This window comes from Phodopus roborovskii, unplaced genomic scaffold (genome assembly GCF_943737965.1).
Source record: "Phodopus roborovskii unplaced genomic scaffold, PHOROB, whole genome shotgun sequence".
Lineage (NCBI taxonomy): Eukaryota > Metazoa > Chordata > Mammalia > Rodentia > Cricetidae > Phodopus > Phodopus roborovskii.
The window spans coordinates 40,824,727-40,847,503 of NW_026126511.1; the positions used below are offsets into that span (position 1 = coordinate 40,824,727).

The following is a 22,777-nucleotide window of genomic DNA, read 5'->3' on the forward strand; positions in this document are numbered from 1 at the left end:
AATATATTGCTTTTAAAATCTGTCAGACAGCTAAATGCTTGGCTTGGGAACAGTCATCACAACAAGTCCATTTTTCACATCTGTGAGGGAACTATTACATAAGGAACTGATAGTTTAATTCATAAATACACATACTTTTTGGAGAAAATATTTAATAGTAGCTTCATGGAATTATAGCATTTTATTCTAAGACATTCATGAGGTAATGTACAAAGATTTACTGCACAGCACATGTAGGAGCCTTGATCATCTGTCAACCATTCTGTGTGCCAGAAATGTCTTCACTGGAGTCTCTAACTGCTCTATGCCCACTGTCGGGTGAGGGGTTAACTGAAGAGTGGGTGTGCTGGCTAGCTTTCAAATCAACTGGACATAATAGGTACAGTCATCTGTGAAGAGGGAATCTTAATCAAGAAAATATCTCCATAGGACTGGCCCGTGAGCAAGTCTTATGATTGATGTGGGACAGCCCAACCCATTGGAGGTGGTTCCACTGCAAGGCAGGAGGTCCTGGGGTATATAAGAAAACAAACTGGGCAAGCCAGTAAGCAGCACCCCTCCATGGCCTCAGCATCAGCTCTGCCTTACAAGTTCTTGCACTAAGTTCTTGCCCTGGCTTTCCCAGTAATGGTCTGTGATGTGAAAGTATAAGCAAAAATAACTCCTTTTCTCAAGTGGCTCATGGTCATAATGTTGTTTTACAGAAACCATAATAAGGACAGCTGGTCATGAGCAAGAAAATATGGGGAATTGAACTTTTCACGGAAATAAGAGCCTTGCAATTGTCACCATTAAGATGGTGTCTATTGAGTTCAGCTTCAGGGTGATCCAGGTAACCATCTGACTCACATCCACTTCCTGAGGTGTTCCTGTACTACTCCATTCACACCCTACCCACCAACCCTACCTGTAGCTGGCATCTCTTTTCAAAATGCAGTAATGAGATGTTAATACTCTGTCGGGGAAAACCTAAGGCAGGAAATATACCTGCAATGAATTAGAGACTAAGATACATCCTGTTACTCTGTAGCCACTGAGAAATCCCCTGGATGATCACACTGCACATGACCACAGCAAACTGACAAGCTGTTACAATTCAGTAAAAATACAGCCTATACGGAAAATCAAAATGACATGTTGGGCATGCCTAGTAAAATGATGTCGAAAAATGCACCACCTCACCTTTTGAGGATTTCCTAGCTGTAACATTTTATATGTAATAAGGTAATTTCACTGATTCTGCTAATTCATTTGTTTAATTTACAAAATCCATTCCCAGGAAGAATTGGGAAATTTTCTATTAACACCTTTTAAATGTGTGTGTGAGAGAGATGAGAGAGAGATGAGAGAGACAGACAGAGAGAGAGAGAGAGACAGACAGAGGGGGGAGAAGCACATATGGCCGTGGAGACTAGAACAGGGCCTCAGGTCCTCTGAAGCTGGAGTTGCAGGTGATTGTGAGTCACCTAACAAGGGTTTGGGAACCAAGCTCTCAGCAAGAACAACAAGCACTCTTGATTGCTCAGTCATTTCTCCAGTTAGCCCTCTGCTATTGTTTTCTAAGTCTCTCAGTTCTATCATTAATTTTTAAGCTACTTTTATAAATTCCTACAAGGGTTTACACAAGCATCCATGTCAGCATGAGGTAGAATTTCAAAAGTTTAGTTGTTTTGTACACTATGCTGGCTTTATATACTTATTATAAAATTATTATAATTTATTAAATTTTACCTTTTTTATTTCCTAGAGTAGAAAAAAGACAAAAGAAAGTAGCAGTTAATATTAAACTGTTTCATGGAGGTGAGCAGATACTTTATAAATTTGACATAATGATACAAGACAACAACCAACAGGCAGGCTGAAAGATATGAAGCAATATCCAATGGATACAGGATGGGAATAATATCCACTGGATACAGGATGGGAATGATATCCACTGGATACAGGATGGGAATGATATCCACTGGATACTGCATGGGAAACAGTATTCGTTGGATACTGTATGGACTTAAGCTGATTGACTGTAATGTTCAAACGTGATGGAAAAGAATAAAAGAACATGATGAGTTGGAAGCATATCTTCTTATGACTATTTTTTTTTAATGTTTTTCAATATTTGGGAAAAGAAGAAACTTTATTTAAACAAAGTCTTTTACAGGTCACCAGCTGTGAGCAGAAGCCTTTATTCCTTAAGTTCAGATGCCAGGGAGCCCTTTCTCAACCCCCGGTGACAACTATTCCTTGCTGGCCCTGTGCACACCCTCTCCCCCCATTCAATGATTTATTGGTATGTCAGGCACCACACTGCATCTTCTCCATGGAAGACTTTTATGATCTCACTGCTCCTCTCACCAGGTGAGCAAGAGATGCGGTTCATGCAATAAAATATGCATGCTACAAGGCATGCTTTTGTCTAACCTTGCCACTTTCTCCATAGAAACCAGGCAGTTCTTCTTCCATGCGGACTCAGTCCTGTGCAGTCCCTGAGGAAAAAGGATGTGGTAAAATCAGAAGCCCATGCCAGAAGGAGGTACACAGAAAATTGCTTTAGCGATCAGGTGCCTGGATTCCCAGCATTTGGGAGGCAATGGAATTAGAAAGACGCCTAGGCAACAAAGCAAGACCTTGTGCCAAACAAACAAACTGCCTTCACTTCTAATTAACAGGGAGGATAAGTCCCAAAGTGGTGAACGGGGTGATGATAGAGGAATTAAGCCTTTAGCATGGGAGTCACCAGCTATAAGTCCTACAAGCAGTTTCCAATGATCAGGAACTCTTAAGGAAATTATTCTCTGAGAAGGTCATCCTGAAGAAACAGAGGTCCTTCTATCTACGAGGAAATTAGCAAAAACTTCCAACTCACAGATGACTTTTCTATTGATACGGAAAAACAAATTCTAGACCTTGGTCAACTTTTCTGAGACCGGAAAGTTCCAAATCACGGTGAAGACCACACTTATGAATTCTCAGCTCCTGAGGATGTATAATCTGCTAAGCTGGAAAAGACAAAGGAGGAATGAATGAAAAGGATGAATAAAATGAATGAATGAATATCTGAATGAATGCAGCTTGCTGTCCTGGACTTTAACAACAACAACAAAGTCTGAAACAAAAGCATCAAGTATGTAGCAAGATCACTGACTATTCTTTCCTTAGGAATTTCCTGCCATCACATCAAAGTGACAGCAAGCGTTGAGGTGATAGCAGGGGCAGCCCTCCTGCAAGACATGCAGAATTTTCATGTCTGTGGTTCAACCATCACACACACACACACACACACACACACACACAAGCTATCCCAAACTAAAGTAGTGTTTACCTCCAAAAGCCAATTTTATAAAACTATGTTTAATAACATTTCATGTTGTCTAATTTATTAGGTTTGCTCTGATTATTTAAATACCATGCATATTGCAAGCTTCTAGTCATAGCACTTTCTTTGGTATTTGTTGCAATAGAAGTAGAACTAGAAAAGGCTAGATTAAAAATGGTGTATTCCTTTAAGGCCAGCACTTGGGAGACAGAGGCCAGCCTGGTTTACAGAGAGAATTCCAGGACAGCCAGGACTACACAGAGAAACCTGTCTAAGGGGGGGGGGGGGAATCAATCCTGGGGTGGGGGGTGGCAGTGTATACCTTTAATCCCAGCACTCAGGAGGCAGATCTCTGTGAGTTTGAGGCTAGCCTGGTCTACAAAGCCAGATCCAAGATGGCTAAGGCTATTACACAGTGAAACCCTGTGACCCTATGTCAAAAAAAAAAAAAAAAAAAAAAAAAAAAAAAAAAAAAAAAGAAAGAAAGAAAGAAAGAAAGAAAAGAAAAAAATCAAACAAGTCAAATGATACCATGGCCTTTATTGATGTTTTATATGGCCTTAATGAAATTTTCCTCAATTTTTTTCAATTGTAAGTAGGTCCTATAAATAGTAATGCATTTAGAAAAATCTGAATTTAAAATGAGGACAATGTATGGAAAGCCAATTTTAAAAAGACATGCTTATATTTAAAAGCTCACTTAGGGACTGGAGATGAAATTCAGGGCTAGATTTTTGCCTACCCAAAAATGAAACTAAAAGCAATTACTTCAAGTTTTTCTCTTGTAAATTTATATGATTTGATCTGGGAAAATATTTTTGCTGTATTTAATCAGCATCCCACATTACAGCACTTCACACAGCTACTGAAATCCCAGCATGTGTAAACGCAGCACGACAGCCACTGCCCTGGTCCTGCCTGGCCACACAGGCCGGGCGCTGTGGAGCCCACAGAGCTTCTCTTTGGAACCCCAATCACACACATATTCTGCCTTGGCAATTTTTCTTGTGTGACTTCTTTCCTCCGTTAATTTTCAAGCTCTTTCAGGGAGGACACCACAGTCCTTCTGTTATCAGAACCATGTATTGCGCAGAGTAGAACATAATGTATATGATGCTTCAAGTACTGGAAACAGGCCAGACATTGGGGGGCTGGCATGCCCATCTGAGGCACTCTCCCACACCCCATTTCTGGGGATCAAATCTAGAATCTTTCCCATGCAGAGCAAGCATCCTACAATGGGCTACAATTCCTCGCCTAAGGATTTAGGGGTGCCCCTACCCTTACTGTTAACACCACTGCACTTTTAACACTAAATTTACTAGAATCAGAAGAGACATTTGGGATTAGGGGCATAGCTCAATGGAGCGCACTGGTTTCACATGTATGAAGTTCCAGGTTCTATGCCAGCTTCACAGAAATAAAAGGAAGGAAAAAGAAACACGCAAGAGAATGATGAGGAAAAGAAGAGGAGAGGGACTCAAAGGTGGGGAGGAGGTTGATAGAAGAAAAAGGAACAACCACAGAGATAACCACCCTCACCACCCCTTAGGTCTCCCGTTGCTGAAAGGGAGGGGGATGCTCATATGTGCAAAGTAAGATCAGTGATTAGGAATCCTGAAGTTTTTAAGCAGAAAAAAAAATGACTCCTTTCAGTTTCTTTCTTTGATTACTGTAAGCATAATCAACTCCTTAAAAATGGTAAAAATTGGAATTGCTCAGATTAAAATGTAACTATATGCATGGCATATGGAAATTACATATTCAAAGAGAAAGTATTCATTGGAGCCAATTAGGTTTAACTATAATATTAACATAACTTTATATGTTTCAGTGTTAGTCAAAATTCAGAAGAACTTAAAGACTAACTACCAATATGAAATAATTCAAACACAACCCCTAGTTTTGTTTTTTAAAAAATGGTAAACTTGTTTTCTACCATGCCAGTGACACATATAACAGAGAAAAGTGATTTCCCTGCTTTCTACCCCTTGGGGTAAAGTGTGTGGCGGTTACAGCTGCCTCACCCTGTCACCTGCAAGGTTCTTGTACTATCATTATCAGCACTGTAAACCACACTGAGGTGTGAAAAACACTGACATTTAGAGTGCAGCTTGGTACCTCATTTAATCTTTGCAGTATCAAGATGAATAATCACAGAAATAAGGCACAGTCACGGCCTCTGCAACCTGACCCATAGGAACCACCAGTCAGAGCAGAACTTAGAAGGAAACCTAGGGGTGCTTCCAAAGCTGCTGCTCTTGGATCCTCTCAGCAGGCATGTCCAACCTGCCAGCCATCAGACGCAAGCATGAGACAGAGGGCAGCCACACACGTGGCCTGACCCAAATTCAAAATTACCAAAAACATTCTGAGATTTGTTTTGCAATTGCTTTGTAATTTGAGTAGTTCTCGAGTGTGAACCTTGTAAATGATGGCATCATTTCACAAGTCCACAGTTGATTTGCCTGCTCCTATTGCAGGGATTATAAAGTTTACCTGTTCCCATCTCAAATACTTTTACTCTATACACAATGGCTAGGAGCACTCCATCCATAAACATCTGTACCTGGTCGCTGGGGATTTCTGGAGCCTCGAATTTGGTCCTTCTAGATCCTCGTAAAGCTGTCTTCTAGAAAAGAGTTAACGTGACTAAAAATAGAAACACAGAAATAAATTCCATTAAAGAAACTGAAAAAGAGAATATGCTATTTTCCAAAGTTAACAATCCCCATTGTTTATTAAAGGAAACTGTTTCTTAAATCTCACCAGCTCTCTTATTAAAAAATCAGCAGTATTAAAAACTTAAGGTGCAGCTTTTGGATTTTTTTGTAAGTTTCAAGACAGGATTTTAACAGTGTGAACAAAGAAGCAAACGCAAAATATGTTTTAGAGAAAGTTGGCTTTGGTTTTGGAGACAGGGTCTCTTCTGTAGCCCTGACTGAGCTGGAATTCACTATGTAGACGAAACTCTACACACACCTGCCTCCGCCTCCTGCACATGTGCCATCATGCCCAGGCACCAAATAAAGTCTGATTGTACTCTTCAACAAAAGAGAAGTCACATGAAATACACAAAAGGCAAACTTCACACTTCATTTGTTACTGACACAGGGTCCTTCTGTATAGCTCAAGCTGGCTTCAAATTCGGAATCCTGAATCCACCTCCCCACTATGTCTATAGGTCTATGCTTCTCACTCAGCAAGAGCTTTCTTAAATAAGATACATGTGGAAGAGTGTAAGATACTGCATAGCATGGGAGAAGATGGTTGCAGCATACAGAATTGACCGATGCCAAGGGACTAAAGGGACAAGGGTACAGGCTACTCACAGCAGTCAGCCTTTGCACTAAAAGCTGCTCAAGTTCAACACAGAATTCATCATGGGAACACAAACACAGCCAGTCCAGCCTTGTCCACTAGACCCACAAAAATTAACCAGAAACAGTGCCCAGTGACAGTGGAGACAAAGGCATACTTGTATAAGGCTAAAAGGACCACAGATGAATTCAATCACTCTGAAGAACAACTCCAGTGTTTGGATCACCACATCTTTGGGATTTTTTGTTTTTTGTTGTTGGTTTTATTTAGATACATATATGAAGCCTGTTATGGTATGGATTTCAAACATTCCCCCCAAAATGCACATGCTCAAGGTTTGGTCCCTAGTGCAGCAGTGTTTGGAGGTGGAGTTTGGGAAGTGGATTGTGATTGTGAAGACTCTAACTTTATCAAGAGATTGATTGCTGCATGCTTAGCTTCATGGGCTATGGGAAGATGATGGAAACCTTAAACAGGTAGGGCCTAAGAGCAGTATTGGCACACACCTTTAATCCCAGCACTCTGGAGGTAGAGGTAGGCAGATCTCTGTGAGTTTGAGGCCAGCTTGTTCCACAGAGCACATTCTAGGACAGCCAAGGCTACACAAAGAAACTCTAGCTTGAAAAACCAGGGGGAGGGGAGTTGGAGTAGGGACTAGTTGGAGAAAGCAGCCTACTGAGGGCATGCCCAGGAAGGATGCGTATGTGTGTGTATTTTTGTGTATGGGTTTTTTATTTTTTATTTTTTAAATTTGCATGTTTGTCTGTGAATCAATCACATGTGTGCCTGGTATCCACAGCGGCTGGAAGAGGGTACTGGATGCTAGAGACTGGAGTTAAGAGACAGTTGTGAGCAGCTATGCGGGTGATGGGAATTGAGCCCAGATCCCTTGAAAGAGTAGCCAGTGCTCTGAACCACTGGGCCACCTCTCCAGCCCTAAGGGTGTATCTTCTCCTTGGCCCTGTCCTCTCTCCATTTCCAGGCTGCCACAAAGTAAGAGTTCCGCACCACCATGTACTCGCACTGTGGGGTGCTTCTTGGCCACAGGCCAGTCTGAAACCATGAGCTAAAGTAAATCTTCCTCCACTTAGAGGTTTTACTCAGGCATTTGTCAAAGCAACACAAAGATGACTAATATACCACTGAAACAAAATTTCATAAAACAATTCTTACCCTCATACCCTCATACATGAGACCGTGAATCTTTACGGCTCTGCTATTCTGTCCTATGTCATTCCATCATATTTCAATGTAAAAAAAAAAAAAGAAAAAAGTTGTCAAAATGACTTCACTCTGTTTTTAAAAAAAAGCTGACCTAGATGTACCCTGCAGTAGCAAAACCAGAGAAAAAACCCTAAGAAAGAGTAAACAGGAGAGCATAATCTACCAACAAAGCTGACAACCTGTGAGACACACATACCATGTATCAATTAACAAATCCTCTAGAGGCTAAGAAGATGGCTCAGCAGTTAAGAGTGCTTCCTGTTCTCCCACAGGAACTTAGGGCAGCTCACAAATGCTTCTCCTTCACCTGCAAGGGATCCAATGAGCACGTACACGTACACACACACACACAAATAAATCTCTAAAAATTATTTTCTAGATTTACGATGTTGAACAAATTGTCATAGCACAAAATAACCCAAATGATATAACAGACCACTTGATAGAACACAGAGAAAAGAGCCCTCATCCATTGTGTTGTGGGTGACAACAGAATGCATAGCTGGGCTTTGATGAGGATGGATTCCCATAGAAAAGTTTTGATGAAGGTAATGCCAAAGATAAAGGACTCCATGTAACTATAATAATGAATCTGTATACTACCACTTTCCCCATCACAAGACGGTTCACTTAGAGTCACTGTGCCAGCACACACATATAATCCCTGTCCTTAGGAAGATCAGGAATTCAAAGCCAGCCTGTCAGGGGGATAAGGTTAACCGATATTAAAACTGGAGTACTACCATTTTCACTTTGCTTTTACTAGACACACAGGAATGTCATAAAATATTGATAATGATGATTCATAAACCATGATTTCTTCTGCCATTTTAGAAATTAATACTATAGAACGATACATGCCTGGCAAGGAGAATCTGAACTAAGAAAAAAAAGTGTTTAATATCAGCTATGCTAGGATAGCACAAGTGTTTACTGCATCTGCTCTAAATCAGCTTCCAGGTGCCCCCGTTGTCTGCACAGGAAGACAGTAAAGGCTGGTATCTGTATCGGGACAATTGCTCAGTGACTGTTATAGCGTAAGTTGGCCCCTTGCCAGGAGATGATAGTGGGTGCCCCACTGTCCTACTGAATGTCAAGTCACTGATTCTGCCTCTGCCATCTGCTGTAGGCTACATGACGTGGCTCATACATATACTCCATAGTAAGCTCTGCAAAATAACATTCTGGGACCTCACGGTTTGATAAACAAACCAAAATAAGAAGGGAAGACCTTCTTTCAGTGGAAGCTCTGCCCCAACCTCTGCCTCCCAAATCTCACAGCTGGATACTTAGGAGCCAACAGCTGTACACTCAGGAGCCAGCCTTCCAATTTTTGACTAATAATTCTTCAAAGCTAAATAAATATCAAGTAGGATCATATGTTGTATGACATTTTTTTTAATCCCAGCTGTTTTCTTAAACTTGTATCACTTAATAATTTATTTCTAAAAGAGGAATACTCCGCCCCTGCTGGTGGGAGTACAAACTTGTACAGCCATTTTGGAGATCAGTGTGGCGGTTCCTCAGGAAAATAGGAATCAGTCTACCACACGACCCGGCAATTCCACTCTTAGGCATCTACCCAAATGATCCACATCCATGCAACAAAGACATCTGTTCAACTATGTTCACTGCAGTATTATTTGTAATAGCAAGAACCTAGAAGTAACCTAGATGCCCCTCAACTGAAGAATGGATAAAGAAGATGTGGCACATTTACACAATGGAATACTACTTTGCAGAAAAAAACAATGGAATCTTGAAATTCACAGGCAAATGGATGGAACTTGAAGAAAACATTCTGAGTGATATAACCCAGTCACAAAAACACAAATATGGTATGTACTCACTCATATATGGATCTTAGACATAGAGCAAAGGATCACCAGCCTATAATTCACACCATCAGAGAAACAAGGATACAAGGAGGAACCTAAGAGATTTATACAAGGTCCCTCACAGAAGGGGAAAGGAACAAGATCTCCTGAACATATTTGGAGTGGGGGAGGGGGCAGTTAGTGGAGAGGGAGTTAGGAGAAAGAGAAGGGCAAGAGAGCAGAATTGTGGGACTAGGAAGATTGAGTCAGGGGACAAATAGACGACAGCAAAAAAAAAAAAAAGAGATACCATAATAGGTTTGAAGAGAAAATTAACTCCAGGGAAATGTTCAGAGACCTACAAGGATGACCCCCAACTAACAATCTGAGCAATAGTGGAAAGGCTACCTTAAATGTCCTTCCCTGATAATGAGATTGATAACTAACTTATCCACCATCATGGAGCCCTCATCTAGTAGCTGATGGGAACAGAAGCAGACACCCACAGCTAAACATTGAGCCGAATTCCTGGAATCCAGTGCAGAAAGAGAGGAGTGATAAGAAAAGGGGTCAAGACCAGGCTACAGAAACCCACAGAGACAGCTGACCTGAACAAGGGGGAGCTAATGGACTCCCAGACTAATAGCTGGGAAACCAGCATTGGACAGACTCAGATCCCCTGAACGTGTGTCTCAGAAGGCCTGGGCAGTCTAAGGGACCTCTGCCTGTGGAACTAGGATGTATCCCTGGTGCACAAAGGACTTTGGGAGCACATTCCCCATGGAAGGATACTCCCTTAGCCTAGAGGCAGGAGGGAGGGCCTAGTCCCTACTCCAAATGTCTTGACAGATTTTGATGATCCCTCCTGGAAGGCATCACCCTCCCTGTGGAGTGGGGGGGGGGGAGGGAAGGGGAGTCGAGGAGCATGAGAGGGAGAGGGAATTGGGATCAATATGTAAAATAAGAAAAATAATAAATATAAATTTTTTTTTAAAATACCTGATTTGGGCAAGTTTCAAGGAAACGGATATTAGAATTTATATATCTAATCAAAATAACTCACAGAAGAATGAGACAGAAGCTTCTCTCAGTTCAGTTTTCATTTGTTCTACTGACAGAAGGCCCCAGCTAGAATTAGTAAATCGAAAAAAAAAATATTTCTAAATTATCCTTGATTGAAACAGATAACTCCTCATTTGAATATATTGTATTGAGAGTTTTGTCTACACTATTACTAACAATGTAGTCGAAGACAGGTAGACAAAAGATAGTCTTTATAACATACAAACATCCCTTCCTAGGCATCACAGAGAATAGGGTCATTCACATCCCTGTACAAAGCAAAGAATACACTGTATATATAGGATATATAGGCTGTTAATGAAATAATCAGCATTAATGAGTGTATCCACAACTCAGTGTGGCACATCACCTGGAACCAAGTGACATGCAAGGGAGTTAGGATGATTATAGAACACATGTTCATTTGTCTAATTACTGCTTGTGTTTCCAGTAAGTAGAAAATAAATATGTAAAAGAACAGAACATGTAGTACTGTGAACACAAAGGACCCAACTCTCAAGTGCGTAAACAAATAGGCTAGTTATCCAGGGGCTTCTAAACGCCATAGTTACCTATTACAAGTGGTCCCAGAAGAAAATAAATTGGGGGGGGAGGGTCTTCAGAGAAATCTGAGTTTTTAAATTCAACTCCATGAAATCAGCTCTACAGCCACACTTGAGCAACATAATGTATAAGAAGCTGCCTTGTGATACATAACTCTATGCTACTGGCAAGTTCTCCCATCTGAGAAACTCGTCAAGGAGGCAAAGAAAGAGTTAAGCAAAGTGGTGATGGTGGTGGTGGGGGGTATCAGAATGTAAGGGAGCTACAGACAAAGTAAATGCCAATGGGAGTCCCCAAGCATGTTTGCTGAGTAATTAAAAAGTATCATTCATGTCTTTTATCAGTGTCATCCTTGAGTTATAGGTAATGTAAGTATATAAAGCAATAAAACACGGCCTCAGTTGTCACTTGCATTGGTTGTAATTCAGCTCCTCTTGAATGAGATGTTGGCTGGCAGTCACAAACACTGGCTTGTTGCACTGGGGTGCTTATATGCAGGTGGACAGAACTGCACCAGGAGCAGTGAGAAAGTCAGCACACCCACAAAGGACACGGTGCTGCCTGATGCTTCTGGAATGCAAACACTGCCTGTGTGGTGCACAGCTGAGTTGTTGCTGTAATTGTTTTCAAAAAAGGTTTCCAGATTTCACAGTGAGGTTTGGGGTAAGTCTGCCCACAGCAACGCTGGCAGTCTTCTTCAGATAACTAAGACTGACAATGTCGATAATACTGATAACAAAATGTCATCACCAAGTGGAAAAATAGTCAACATAAACTACATTTTATGTTGCTACCATGAAGGACATGAGCTGACACAAAGAGCCGCTTTTAAGTCCATTTAAGATTTAATTTCTTATGCATCCAATACTTAAATAGATATTAACAGATGTGGTAACTATTACCCTGTTAAAGACCTTTGGCTCTACAACATTAATCCCTCGGCCTCCACTTGTTTCCTCTTGGGAATCCTTTTGTATACATTTGGCATAATATAGAAAACACTGCATTTTAGCTACCATTCACTAGCACTTGGTAGCTACAAAATATATTGGCTTGAGGGATACAAAATGCATATTAACTCAGGTTACATTAGCAAAGCTCAAGATATTAAAAAAAACACACTTTGGTGTCAGATTGATGTTTAATAATCTATTATGCTTTCAAAGTCCTGGAGATCATGATATTATTAGAATGAGGTCACCGCGTGAAAGAGACACGTGTTCCTTCCAGATAAGGAAAGTTAAAGAATCGAGAGGAGCCATCCATCTGCTTAAGGGGGCATTCCCACATGGACCTCCTTGTTTTCAGCCTGAACAAAGGCCTTAATGTCTCTCTGCCACACTGATAACACTGTTCCTCACCTCCCTTTCCTGGACAATTTTAGTTTGTAATAATGCCCAATAAACTTTGAAAATTGCAGTATCTAGTAAGCATTTTAACTTCATTTTAGATCTGTTAAAACTGAAATTAAACATGGCAATCTCCTGTGGACAAAAGCAAATTAATAGAGTTCCCTACAACTATACCTATAGAGTAATAGTCTCTTAATGCTTGAACATAGAGTGTCTCTGATCTACTTTACTTTTAAGACCTCAGAGGAACCACACTTTCCTAAGAGTTCCTATCAAGGCCTTTCTCTAAGTCCTCTTCAATCAACAGCCAATGGTTGCTTAGATCTGTCTGGCTCATACAAAAGCTCTAATAGAGATCACTGAATATCATGACATAACATCACACAAGTTATCCAGGTGACTTAATGTCAGGGACCTTAAGAAGCAATTGCAAGGTACCATAAAGATACTACAGAGTGTAGTAGACTGGGACAGGACCCAAGCTCCATCAATGCATCCTCTGTGAATGTTCGCATCACTTACAGAAACTGTCATATGCATACAGCCAGGCCACATGCTCCCTCCTGTGTATTTCCTTTCCTTTCCTTTTTTGAAGATTTACTTATTTACTATGTATACAGTGTTCTGCCTGCAAACTAGGAAAGGACACCAGATCTCATTACAGATGGTTGTGAGCCAACATGTAGTTCCTAGGAATTAAACTCAGGGCCTCTGAAGAGCAGCCAGTGCTCTTTACCTCTGAGCCATCTCTCCAGCCCTCCTGAGTATTTTCAATCAGACACAGAAGTAACACCCAATGTAAATTCTGTGCAGATGGCTGCTATCCCTCCAGGCTTGGTGCCTGTAACCTCAGTACAAGACAGCTGGAGGAGGAAAAGTTGTTTCAGGACAGTCTAAACTAGTGAAGTACAGAATGAAATCATGTCTTAAAAGAAAAAAAAAATTAGCTGGGCGTTGGTGGTGCATACCTTTAATCCCAGCACTCGGGAGGCAGAGGCAGGTGGATCTCTGTGAGTTTGAGGCCAGTCTGATCTACAGAGCTAGAGAAATCCTGTCTTGAAAAAAAAAAAAAAAAAAAAAAAAAAAAAAAAAAAAAAAAAAAAAGACATCTTAAAAGTTGATATTGTTTCTTGCTTAATTCATAATGACCCTCAAATTCTATGTTCAGTGAAGGTGCTTTTTTAACATTTCCAATTCAAGGTTTGTTAAATCTGTGCTGGCAGAATTAAGGATAAGGATGGTTAGCTATATAGTTGCTCTGAGCACATCCACAGTGGTTCTCTGGTTAGTCTCTCCTATGAGAAGGATTCTGGTGTCTTCGCTGGCTGTGATGAGTTAAGCCAAAAAACCCTGACACTTCCAACTCTCACCTATGCAGTATAAAGGACAGTGACATTTGTCATAGTGGCCATGCTGCAGACCTCAGGGTAGAGCATGGAAGTATTTCCTCCTGAAAGGACTTTTCATTCCACTATAAATATCACCTTCCACACTCACCAGGTGTTTCAAAATCACAACACCTCTGTACTCTCTCAAGTAGTATTTCACTTTTAGAGCATTGAACAATTTCTGGCAAAATTATTAAATGTTGGTCGCCCATCTTCTTTCACAAGAATGCAGGCACCAGAGAAAGTGATCTTTTTATTCATAGCTGAACCCCAAGCACCTAGGATCGCATCTACTATAAAATGTCACAGGAGTCCAAGTTCTGCACAAAGTCTCCCTAGAAAAAGTTATCTTTCAATCTAGTTTTCACTCACATAGTTAACAAATACCTTGTAGGTAATGGTTGTGAGGCAGACACAAGAGAATCACAGACCTGTATAATATCAGATAGCCATCGAGTGCTACCCAGGCAAGGACAGGACAAGAGGCCTCTGAGAGAATCAGAGCAGGGGCTATTTTAGATGGGCAAGTTCTCCCTTGGAAGTGATGCCATTGTGTCAAGATGTAAAGTCTACTTCCATGTGACCATGAGCAAAAACACAGGCTCTGGAATGGTGGCCTACTCGGAAGCCTCCAAACAACAACAAGACCTACATGGTGCAAGAGTTGTATTTATGATGAGTGGCATTCTAGCAGCCCTGCTACTCGGTACTGTGTATGGGGCAGCTGTCAATGGGAAACAAGGATGTTACATTTCACCCAATGCATTCTGATTCTCCAAGCGGTTACTCTATTCCAGCTTCCAAGTGTCTGCGCCAGCACATCGTACGTACAAGACTACAAAGCACAGAAGTAAGGGCATTCACTGTTGGGCACTCTCCATAGTAGCTCCTGGCCTCTTGAAACTGACTTACCCACATGCCATTGCCAGTAAGGTGACAGACTTTACTGAGAAAGTGCAAATGCAGAGGAACCCAATGTCCGTTAAACAGTCGACTATCACAGGACATACACACACACACACACGCACACACAAACACAAAGCAAGTTCCACAGGGCTGTTTGTGAACTCGAGCACTTTTACTCGGCTTGGGCAGGGATTAAGCCAACAAGTAACGGTTCTGGCAGGATGGAAGATGTCCTAGAGAGAGCCACTTGTGCCGTTTCCTTCAGCTATCAATCAATCAGGCTTTGGATTTCGAGGATGCGTCGTCAATGACGGGCTGGATGGCACCTGGACAGGCCCACTTGTGCCTAGCTCTTGCCCACCATTTCAACTTAAACTTCGAGGCAGTAACTTCCCAACGCGGCCACACTGCGTAAATCTGTTGTTTTTCACTGCTTGTCTCACCAAGTGACCTGATGTAACCGAGCCCAGTTCGGGCAGCCAGGGCAACGGCCGGGTGTGCTAGAAAGCTTCTTTCCTTTGTGTTCTTTGTTACATACAGTGCGGGTTAAATCTTTACCTTGCAAAGAACAATGGCAAAAGCTCAGCTCTAACCCTGTCTTCAACTCAGGCGGAAGTTCCTTCTCCGCCACGGAGGGGCCCTGGGAAACTTTACAGCCTTTAAACCCCTCCGCTTCCGCCCTAAGTAGAGCACCGCGGGCAGGCTGAAAATCTTAGGGCAGCCCTGGATGCAGAGCCAGGCCTTCCCCGCCGCCATCCCTCCTCTTAGCGACCAAAGGCCTAAAGCGTGAGGCGCCATGAGTCGGCGAGGCGGTTCCGGGGCGCGGAATGATCTGGAAACAGCACCACCAGCCCGCGCTGCGCGCAGGGAAGGGATGCAGACCCGGGGACCAGCATCTCTCATCCCACCCCACCCCCAAGCTGAAAGCGGGAAGCCTGGAGTCGTTGTCTGGGGCCGACGCCAAAACGGACCCTAGACCAGGCCTGCGCGCATGCGCAGTGCTACGTGGGCCCGGGGCCCCAGCAAGAACGTGAACCAAGAACCGCGCCATCGACCTCGCCCACGGGCTCGCGCGTGCGCGCCAGGGCCCGGCCCGCGGCCTGGGTGGGATGGAGGCTCGCCCAGCCCCAGCAGCGGCTGCGCACGGGGCCACCGGGCGGCGCAGGGGGAGGCCTCCGCCCGGTCTTCGCCCCCGGGGCCCGCCCGCGCCCGCCGCCCACACGCACGCTTACCTCCGCGCCGCGTCCGCTCGCCTGCGGGCAGCGGGGACTGCTCGGCCGGGGCCGGGAACAGACGAGACTTGGCGCCTCCCCCTGAAGCGGCCCGGCTCGGCGGGCAGCGCTCGAGTTCAGCCGTGCAGGGAGGAGGGGGCCGCGTAGTGGGAAGAGAAACGAGGGGAGGGGAGGGGAGTGCAGGGGGACGAGGGGAGGGGAGGGGATACAAAGAGAAGGGAGGGGGTTGCGCCCTGCACCTCTCCTGCCTCCGCCGCCCGGGACCCGGACCGGCGACCCTGCCTGCAGCCTGGCCTCTGTGGGGACCCCATATTCTGCCCTAGTGCCCGGATTTCGGGGAACCCATACCTCTCCGGTTTTAGGTCTTATATCTAAAGGCTTGCTGCAAAACAAGCTCCTATGTGTGCTAGTCCGGTCTTACCAACTCCATCCAGGAGGCCGACCTCATTGTGTGGTGGTGTTCGAGGGCTCAGAGATCAGTTCCGTTTTAAAACGAAGGAAATTCTGTCACTTGGGACGATGTGGAATGAACCTGGAGGATGTTAAGCAAAGTAGGCACCAGACAAATGCTTACGGATGTCATTTAAGGAGCATTTTAAAAGCCACACCAAAAGAGTAGAGCGGTTACTGGGACTAGGGGAAAGGGACACTGGCGAAGCTAGTGATCAAATTTCAGTTAGGAGGAGCAAGCTCGAGAAAGCTACTGTGTACTGCCTAGTGGCTACTGTTATTAACAGTGCACACCAAAAGCTGCTAAGAGAATAGTTTTGGAACAGGACCTCCCTAATAGCCCAAGTCAGCTCAAACTCCATAACCTCCCTCCTCCCCCTGCTTGATTTTACCATCACACAGTGTATACATATATCAAAAAACACTGCACTATAAATATGTATTTGATTTTCAATTGAATTTTAAAAGAATCTACTTTCTTATTTTCCTGGTTTCAGCTTAATACACGATAGCCCACTTAGAGGGGAGATGGGAGATTTGGGTAACTTGCCTCCAGCCATACAATCAGAGGTGAGGCTGGGACTCAAGGCCATCTCTTCATTCCAGCCCGTCCTCTTTTACCATTGACCATGTGGTTTCTTTCCAAATGACTTGGAAAAGTGGGTCAAATGATAAAGGCCTTAGCAGTGTAACTGCGGCCTGGGTCACAGGATACACAAAGGGCTTTTGGAAAAGGTCCGCATGATTTTTGGTCTTGAGCAAGTTCACTGGAGGCTAAAAGCCCAGCTTAGGCAGAATATGAACAGCCCATGAATTTAGTACAATAGTGGACTGGCCTTAGAGAGAACAGAAAATGGATTCAAGATAATTTTAGAAAATAAAATCCAGACTAGATATGGAAGGTCAGGAAGAATTCGTGTCATAGTTTTTTTTTTTAATGGGCTCCAAATCTTTGCCTTTAAAATGGAGCATTAGTCTATAATATTTCACATAACAAAGCCTGACGAAGATGCCGTATATTTTTAAAAATCCTAAATAAAATATCAACAAATAGGAACCAGGATGGATACAGGGATTATCTTAATGATGTAAATATACAGTGATAAGAGTTGTTCTACATACATAGGTCAAAGACGTAGGAAAGTTTTGATTGGTTATTTAAAATGATAATGTCCAATAGCCTTTTGCTTTTGTTTTATTTGGGTTTTTTTGTTTTGTTTTGTTTGTTTGTTTGTTTTTGACACAGGGTTTCTCTGAGTAATAGCCTGGGCTGTCCTCAAGCTCACAGAGATCCACATGCTTCTGTCTTCCTGAAGGCATGTGCCATCAAGCCCAGCTCAATAGGCATTTTTGAACAAAGAAACCTTTAGTAAATGACTACATCACTCAATAATAAGCAGCTTAAGAGTATATCTAATAAATATGGGGATGAAGTTGGTGCTTACACATAATGCTGTAATATAATATGATAGTCATGGAAGATGAGAGCTGAAATTGGTGCAGATGTTTTAGGTGATACAATTATATGCATGTACATGGCTCCTTTTCAAAAAGGGTTTTGAGACAAAGTAGCTAAAAGCTCAAACTAACCTTGAACTTTTGATACCTCATCCTCCCAAGCACTAGAATTGTAGGCACCACCATGAATGATTCCTTTTCTTTTCTTTCTTTCTTTTTTTTTTTTTTTTTCTTCTTCTTTGTCTTTTTGAGCATAGTTCTGGCTGTCCTAGAACTCACTCTGTAGAGCAAGCTGGCCTCAAACTCAGAGATCAGCCTGCCTCTGCCTCCCAAGTGCTAGATTAGAGGTTTGTGCCATCACTGCCTGGTTTCCTTTCCAGTTTTTTGATGAGTGAAATTCAAGGTCATTTGTGGATATCTGTCCTAGAAGGTGGAGTTGTCATGGAGCTGGAGTAGCATGCTATCCATTCACAGGATAGCTGTCTAGTGGTAGGCTCTGGAAGTAACCTTTTTGACTGTTCAATATAAGGCTTGAGTGCTGTGGAATAATCCTTTTGTACACTGTGTTGCTCTCAATGTAAATAAAAAGCTGATTGGTCTATGGCTAGGCATGATTTTCAGGGCAGAGAGGATGCTGGGAGGAAGGAGGGCAAAGTCTCCAGAGTCACAGGAGATGCAGAGAAAAACAAGATGAACTTGTCACGTTGAAGAAGGTACTGCCACGTGGCAGAGGGCAGATAAGAAATACTGTTACTTTAAAATGTAAGAGTTAGCTAGTAACACATCTGAGATATCGATCAAGCATTTATAATTAATAATAAGTCGTAGTCTGGTTATTTGGGAGCAGCTGCTGAGACACAGAGAAATTCTGCTTACACTTGAGGGAAAAAAATCCAGACCCCTATCAAAAAGTCAGGTGACATTTTAATTTCTTCTTCATCTTTTTTTCCCTTATGCCTCAAACAGCAGGATGCCCAGGAGACAGTTGAGTAGCTTCAGTTCCTGGAGCAAATGCTCTTTGGATTTTGCACAAACATGTGGTCAGTGATGTGCTCTAAAGGGCCTTTTCCAGTATTGTAAGAGCAGGGACCAAGGTTGAGGGTAGGGTGCTAGGGTAGTCATGAGCAGAGCAGGTTTCATTGCAGGCAGGTCTTGGTTCCGAGTATTATAGATGTTTATAGTACAATGTTGTAGCCTGATTTACACCAGCTTAACATCACAGCCTGGGCAAAGTCCTCCACTGAAACAAAGCTTGTTTGCATGCGTTGCTTACTTAGTATGTACTTCTGGAGACTTGAGACAAGAGCAGACCATCAGGTCTGGGCTTCCCTAGAGCAAATACTACCTGAATTGTTCCCACTTTGGGGCTGACCTTAAGGAAGTGAATGGAAAAGCTTTCAGAAATATTGGCAAAGTTTAGTGATGTCCAGTTACAAAGGCAATATATAGTCAGTGAGAACAACTAAAACTACCCAGGAACAAGGCAAAGTGAACAGGCAGGCCTTCATTCTTAGGAAGGAGAGTGCTCTAAAATTAATCCACAACCCTAATGGAATGCTAACAAAAAGCCTAGGGTTGCTTAAATATTTTTAAAATGTAACGGAAAGCCAGGAATGTTAGAGGACGACATTTCTGCAAGACAGTCTGCTCTCCGACTTAACAATCACACCGTTACAAATTTAGTATGAAAACATGTAGAAACCTGGTCATAACAGCATTGTTTATAATTGGAGAACATGACATCTGTCTATTCAGGCTGCCATCACCAAATAACCTTAGTGTGGGTAATTTATGAACAGAAATGTACTGGTTGCATTTCTGGGAGCCAGGGAGCCCTAAGTAAAGCCAAGGGAAGACCTGGTGTCTGCTAAAGGCTTGCTTTCTGCTTGGTACACAGCCTTGTTGTTTGTCCCCTCACTGTGGAAAGGATAACACCACCCTGAAGTATCTAAATGGTGGTGAAGGAGGTCCCTGGAGTCTAACTCCTTCCCTTATGACTTAAGCACTTCTTAAAGGGCCACTCTGTAATTAGATACCAGGTTCTTACTTATGAATAGAAAAGGATATCACGTCACATAACAACACTCAGGAAATAACCTATATTCTATAGCCCACTGTTTGGAGAAATTAAAGCATGACAGATTAAAAACTGTAAAAATATGTCAACATAGAATAATTAAAATGAGAATAAAATTGGGACTCATTCAGAGTCTGTACTTCGTGACCTACCTTGTTTTATTAGTCCTTTCTTTTCACTATGAGCATGTGTGTATGAAGCATCCTATTTCTCTACCAATATTTCAGAGAATATCTCTAAGAGATTAAAAAAAAGTCCTAAAATTTCCAGCCAAATATATCACACCCAGAAAAAGCACCACTATTTCCTTGGCCTGCAACACTCTTTCAGAGTCTTAGTTTCCAAGTACTTAAAGGGTACCACAGTTCCCTGGCAATTTGATTTGGGATTGGAATCAGGTCAGACACAGAAATTGGAGTATAATCCTTACCTTGTCCTTGTAATTCATAAATTCCTTCCCCTGACTCTTCTGTTTCATGCAACTTACTAATTGGAAAAGTCAAGTCACTTTCCCTGAGTACACACCTTCCATGCTCACCATAAATTAGTAAGTAGATTTAGAGTCTTGATTGGATTTATTTTTGCTTAGTGTTCTTTCATTTTCCCTCCCTACTTCCCTCCCTCCCTTTTTCCTTTCCTTTCCTTTCCTTTTCTTTCTTGGCAAGCTGATTTTTGAGGCAGTACTGACCCCTTCCATCAGTGCACATAAATAGGATGGCTTCTTTCTCTGACATCAGTAGTTGTTGGGAATGATGGTATTGAATTGGTTTGGGGTTTTTTTGTTGTTGTTGTTTTTGTTTTTGTTTTTTTTTTCCCCTGGAAACAAGCTGGAACACTTACATACAGAGAGATGTTCTTCCTCAGTGACTCCCAGTCAACACAGGAAAAGTGGAAGAAGCTTCTGGTTCTTTCTCCCAATTTACTAGTTTTAAAAATAATGACTCAATCACCAACATTCTCCAAACCAACCAGGTTTGTAGGTGTTTGGTATTACTGCAAATTTATAGGCTTCATCCCCCCCAGTCTCCTTCAGAGATCCCTGTTTTTGCTTAGGTTGTGATTCAGCTAATCATAGAGAAGAATCCATAGCTTCTGAATTGATAGGACCAGGCCATTCTTACTTGACAGTGTCTGAGACAGGCCATAGACCCATAGTACCAGGAAGTCCATAGGAGGCTCCTGGAAAGACACCTACTACCCACTGTGTGAGGAATTACCATGGGAGGATGGAATAGTCCAATGACATGTGTGATACTTATGTGCAGTTATGATCTCTAGTTCTGAGACCTAGATTTATTGACAGAGATAGCCTTGTTGGTATGATACCGACCATTAGAACCACACACATACAATCAAACATGAATGCATATGTTTATACCAAAACCTGCTTGGAATTACAGTCACTTCAGTTTCAAGAGCAATTATCTTTTATTGGTGACATGATGGCTAATTTCTACTTCCCAGAATTGTTCTACAAAATTTAAATTTTCATGGTGTGATGAAAAATTTTAAAGTATGGTTCCAAGTAATTCTTTCTTATTTTATGTTACTTATGATATTTTCCCAAATACATAATCTCATCAAAAATCCCTTTTTTGCCAGACATGATGACAAATGCCCTTTATGCCAGCACTCAGGGGGCAGAGGCAGATAGATCTCTATGAGTTCAAGGTCAGTTTGGTCTACATAGTATAATCCTCTATCAAAAATAAAGACTTTTAAAATAAGTCCTTCTTATCTGGCATACATGATTTTTCTCATGACGTGATTGTCAGGCAGGAAATGTTTTACATGTAGAGTATAGCCAAATAGCCAGCTTCAAATGTGTGAGAGCCATCTCAAATGTGAGAGACTTGTCTCAAATAGTAAGTAGAGAGTTATAGAGGAAGATATCCAGTGTTTACCTCTGGCCTCTGGCTTCCTCACAGGCATAAGTGGGCAAGCACACCTGAACACACACACACACACACACACACACACATACACACACAGACACACACTGTCTCCCACCTATAAATGAAAGACTTCCAGAATAAAAATTTTCTTTCTATAGTCATGACTCTGCATGGCAGATCCTACCAGTCCATCACATAGTGACAAAGGACACTGAATCCATATTGCATGCCTCACATTCTGATAGCATTAGGCAGCTGTGGCTGTGGCAAATTTAATGTAGCAGGTTCTTTGCTCTCCTGGCTTTGGTGCTGAAGTTGGAACATGGCAGAAAGACATGAGACAGGTAAAGACTGTTCCCAGAAGATATGGAGTATGGCATAGAGGAGAATGAATGGGTGTAGGGAAGCAAATCAAGAAATGATTGTAGGAGTCCAGACAAACCCAGGTAATGGCTTTGAGACAGAAAATATAAAGTACTGATTAAATAATCAGATACTTACATAGGTAGTCTATACCCTTTGCCTCTTGTTCGCTTAGAGCCTAACTAGAATCTTCACATCGCTGTGATATTGCAGCAGGGGTAGGAAAACTGGAAACAAGCTTTTCTCTGTCCACTGCCAGGTCAGAGCTCTAGGGAGCAATAGTTCATACTCATATGGCAACCGATATGGATGTGGCAAAACTCCCAGCCAGGTCAGCTGCTGGTTTGTGCTTTAG

The 22,777-nt window shown here is 42.3% G+C and overlaps 1 protein-coding gene across 5 annotated transcripts in view; it reads right to left on the reverse strand.

The window, feature by feature from the left end:
* Rcbtb2 (RCC1 and BTB domain containing protein 2) overlaps window positions 1–16,862 on the reverse strand; it is a 42,366-nt gene extending 25,504 nt beyond the window's left edge. For 2 of the 5 annotated variants that reach the window (XM_051195396.1, XM_051195392.1), the window contains exons 1-5: window positions 16,180–16,332; window positions 5,883–5,965; window positions 3,636–3,736; window positions 2,904–2,996; window positions 2,419–2,483 (exon numbers count right to left, since the gene is read on the reverse strand). In XM_051195396.1, coding sequence (XP_051051353.1) covers window positions 2,419–2,460 — 42 coding nt within the window. In that variant the 5' untranslated portion in view covers window positions 2,461–2,483; window positions 2,904–2,996; window positions 3,636–3,736; window positions 5,883–5,965; window positions 16,180–16,332. The other 3 variants (XM_051195394.1, XM_051195393.1, XM_051195397.1) reach the window with 3 other exon arrangements.
* Between the last annotated feature and the right edge of the window lie 5,915 nt (window positions 16,863–22,777).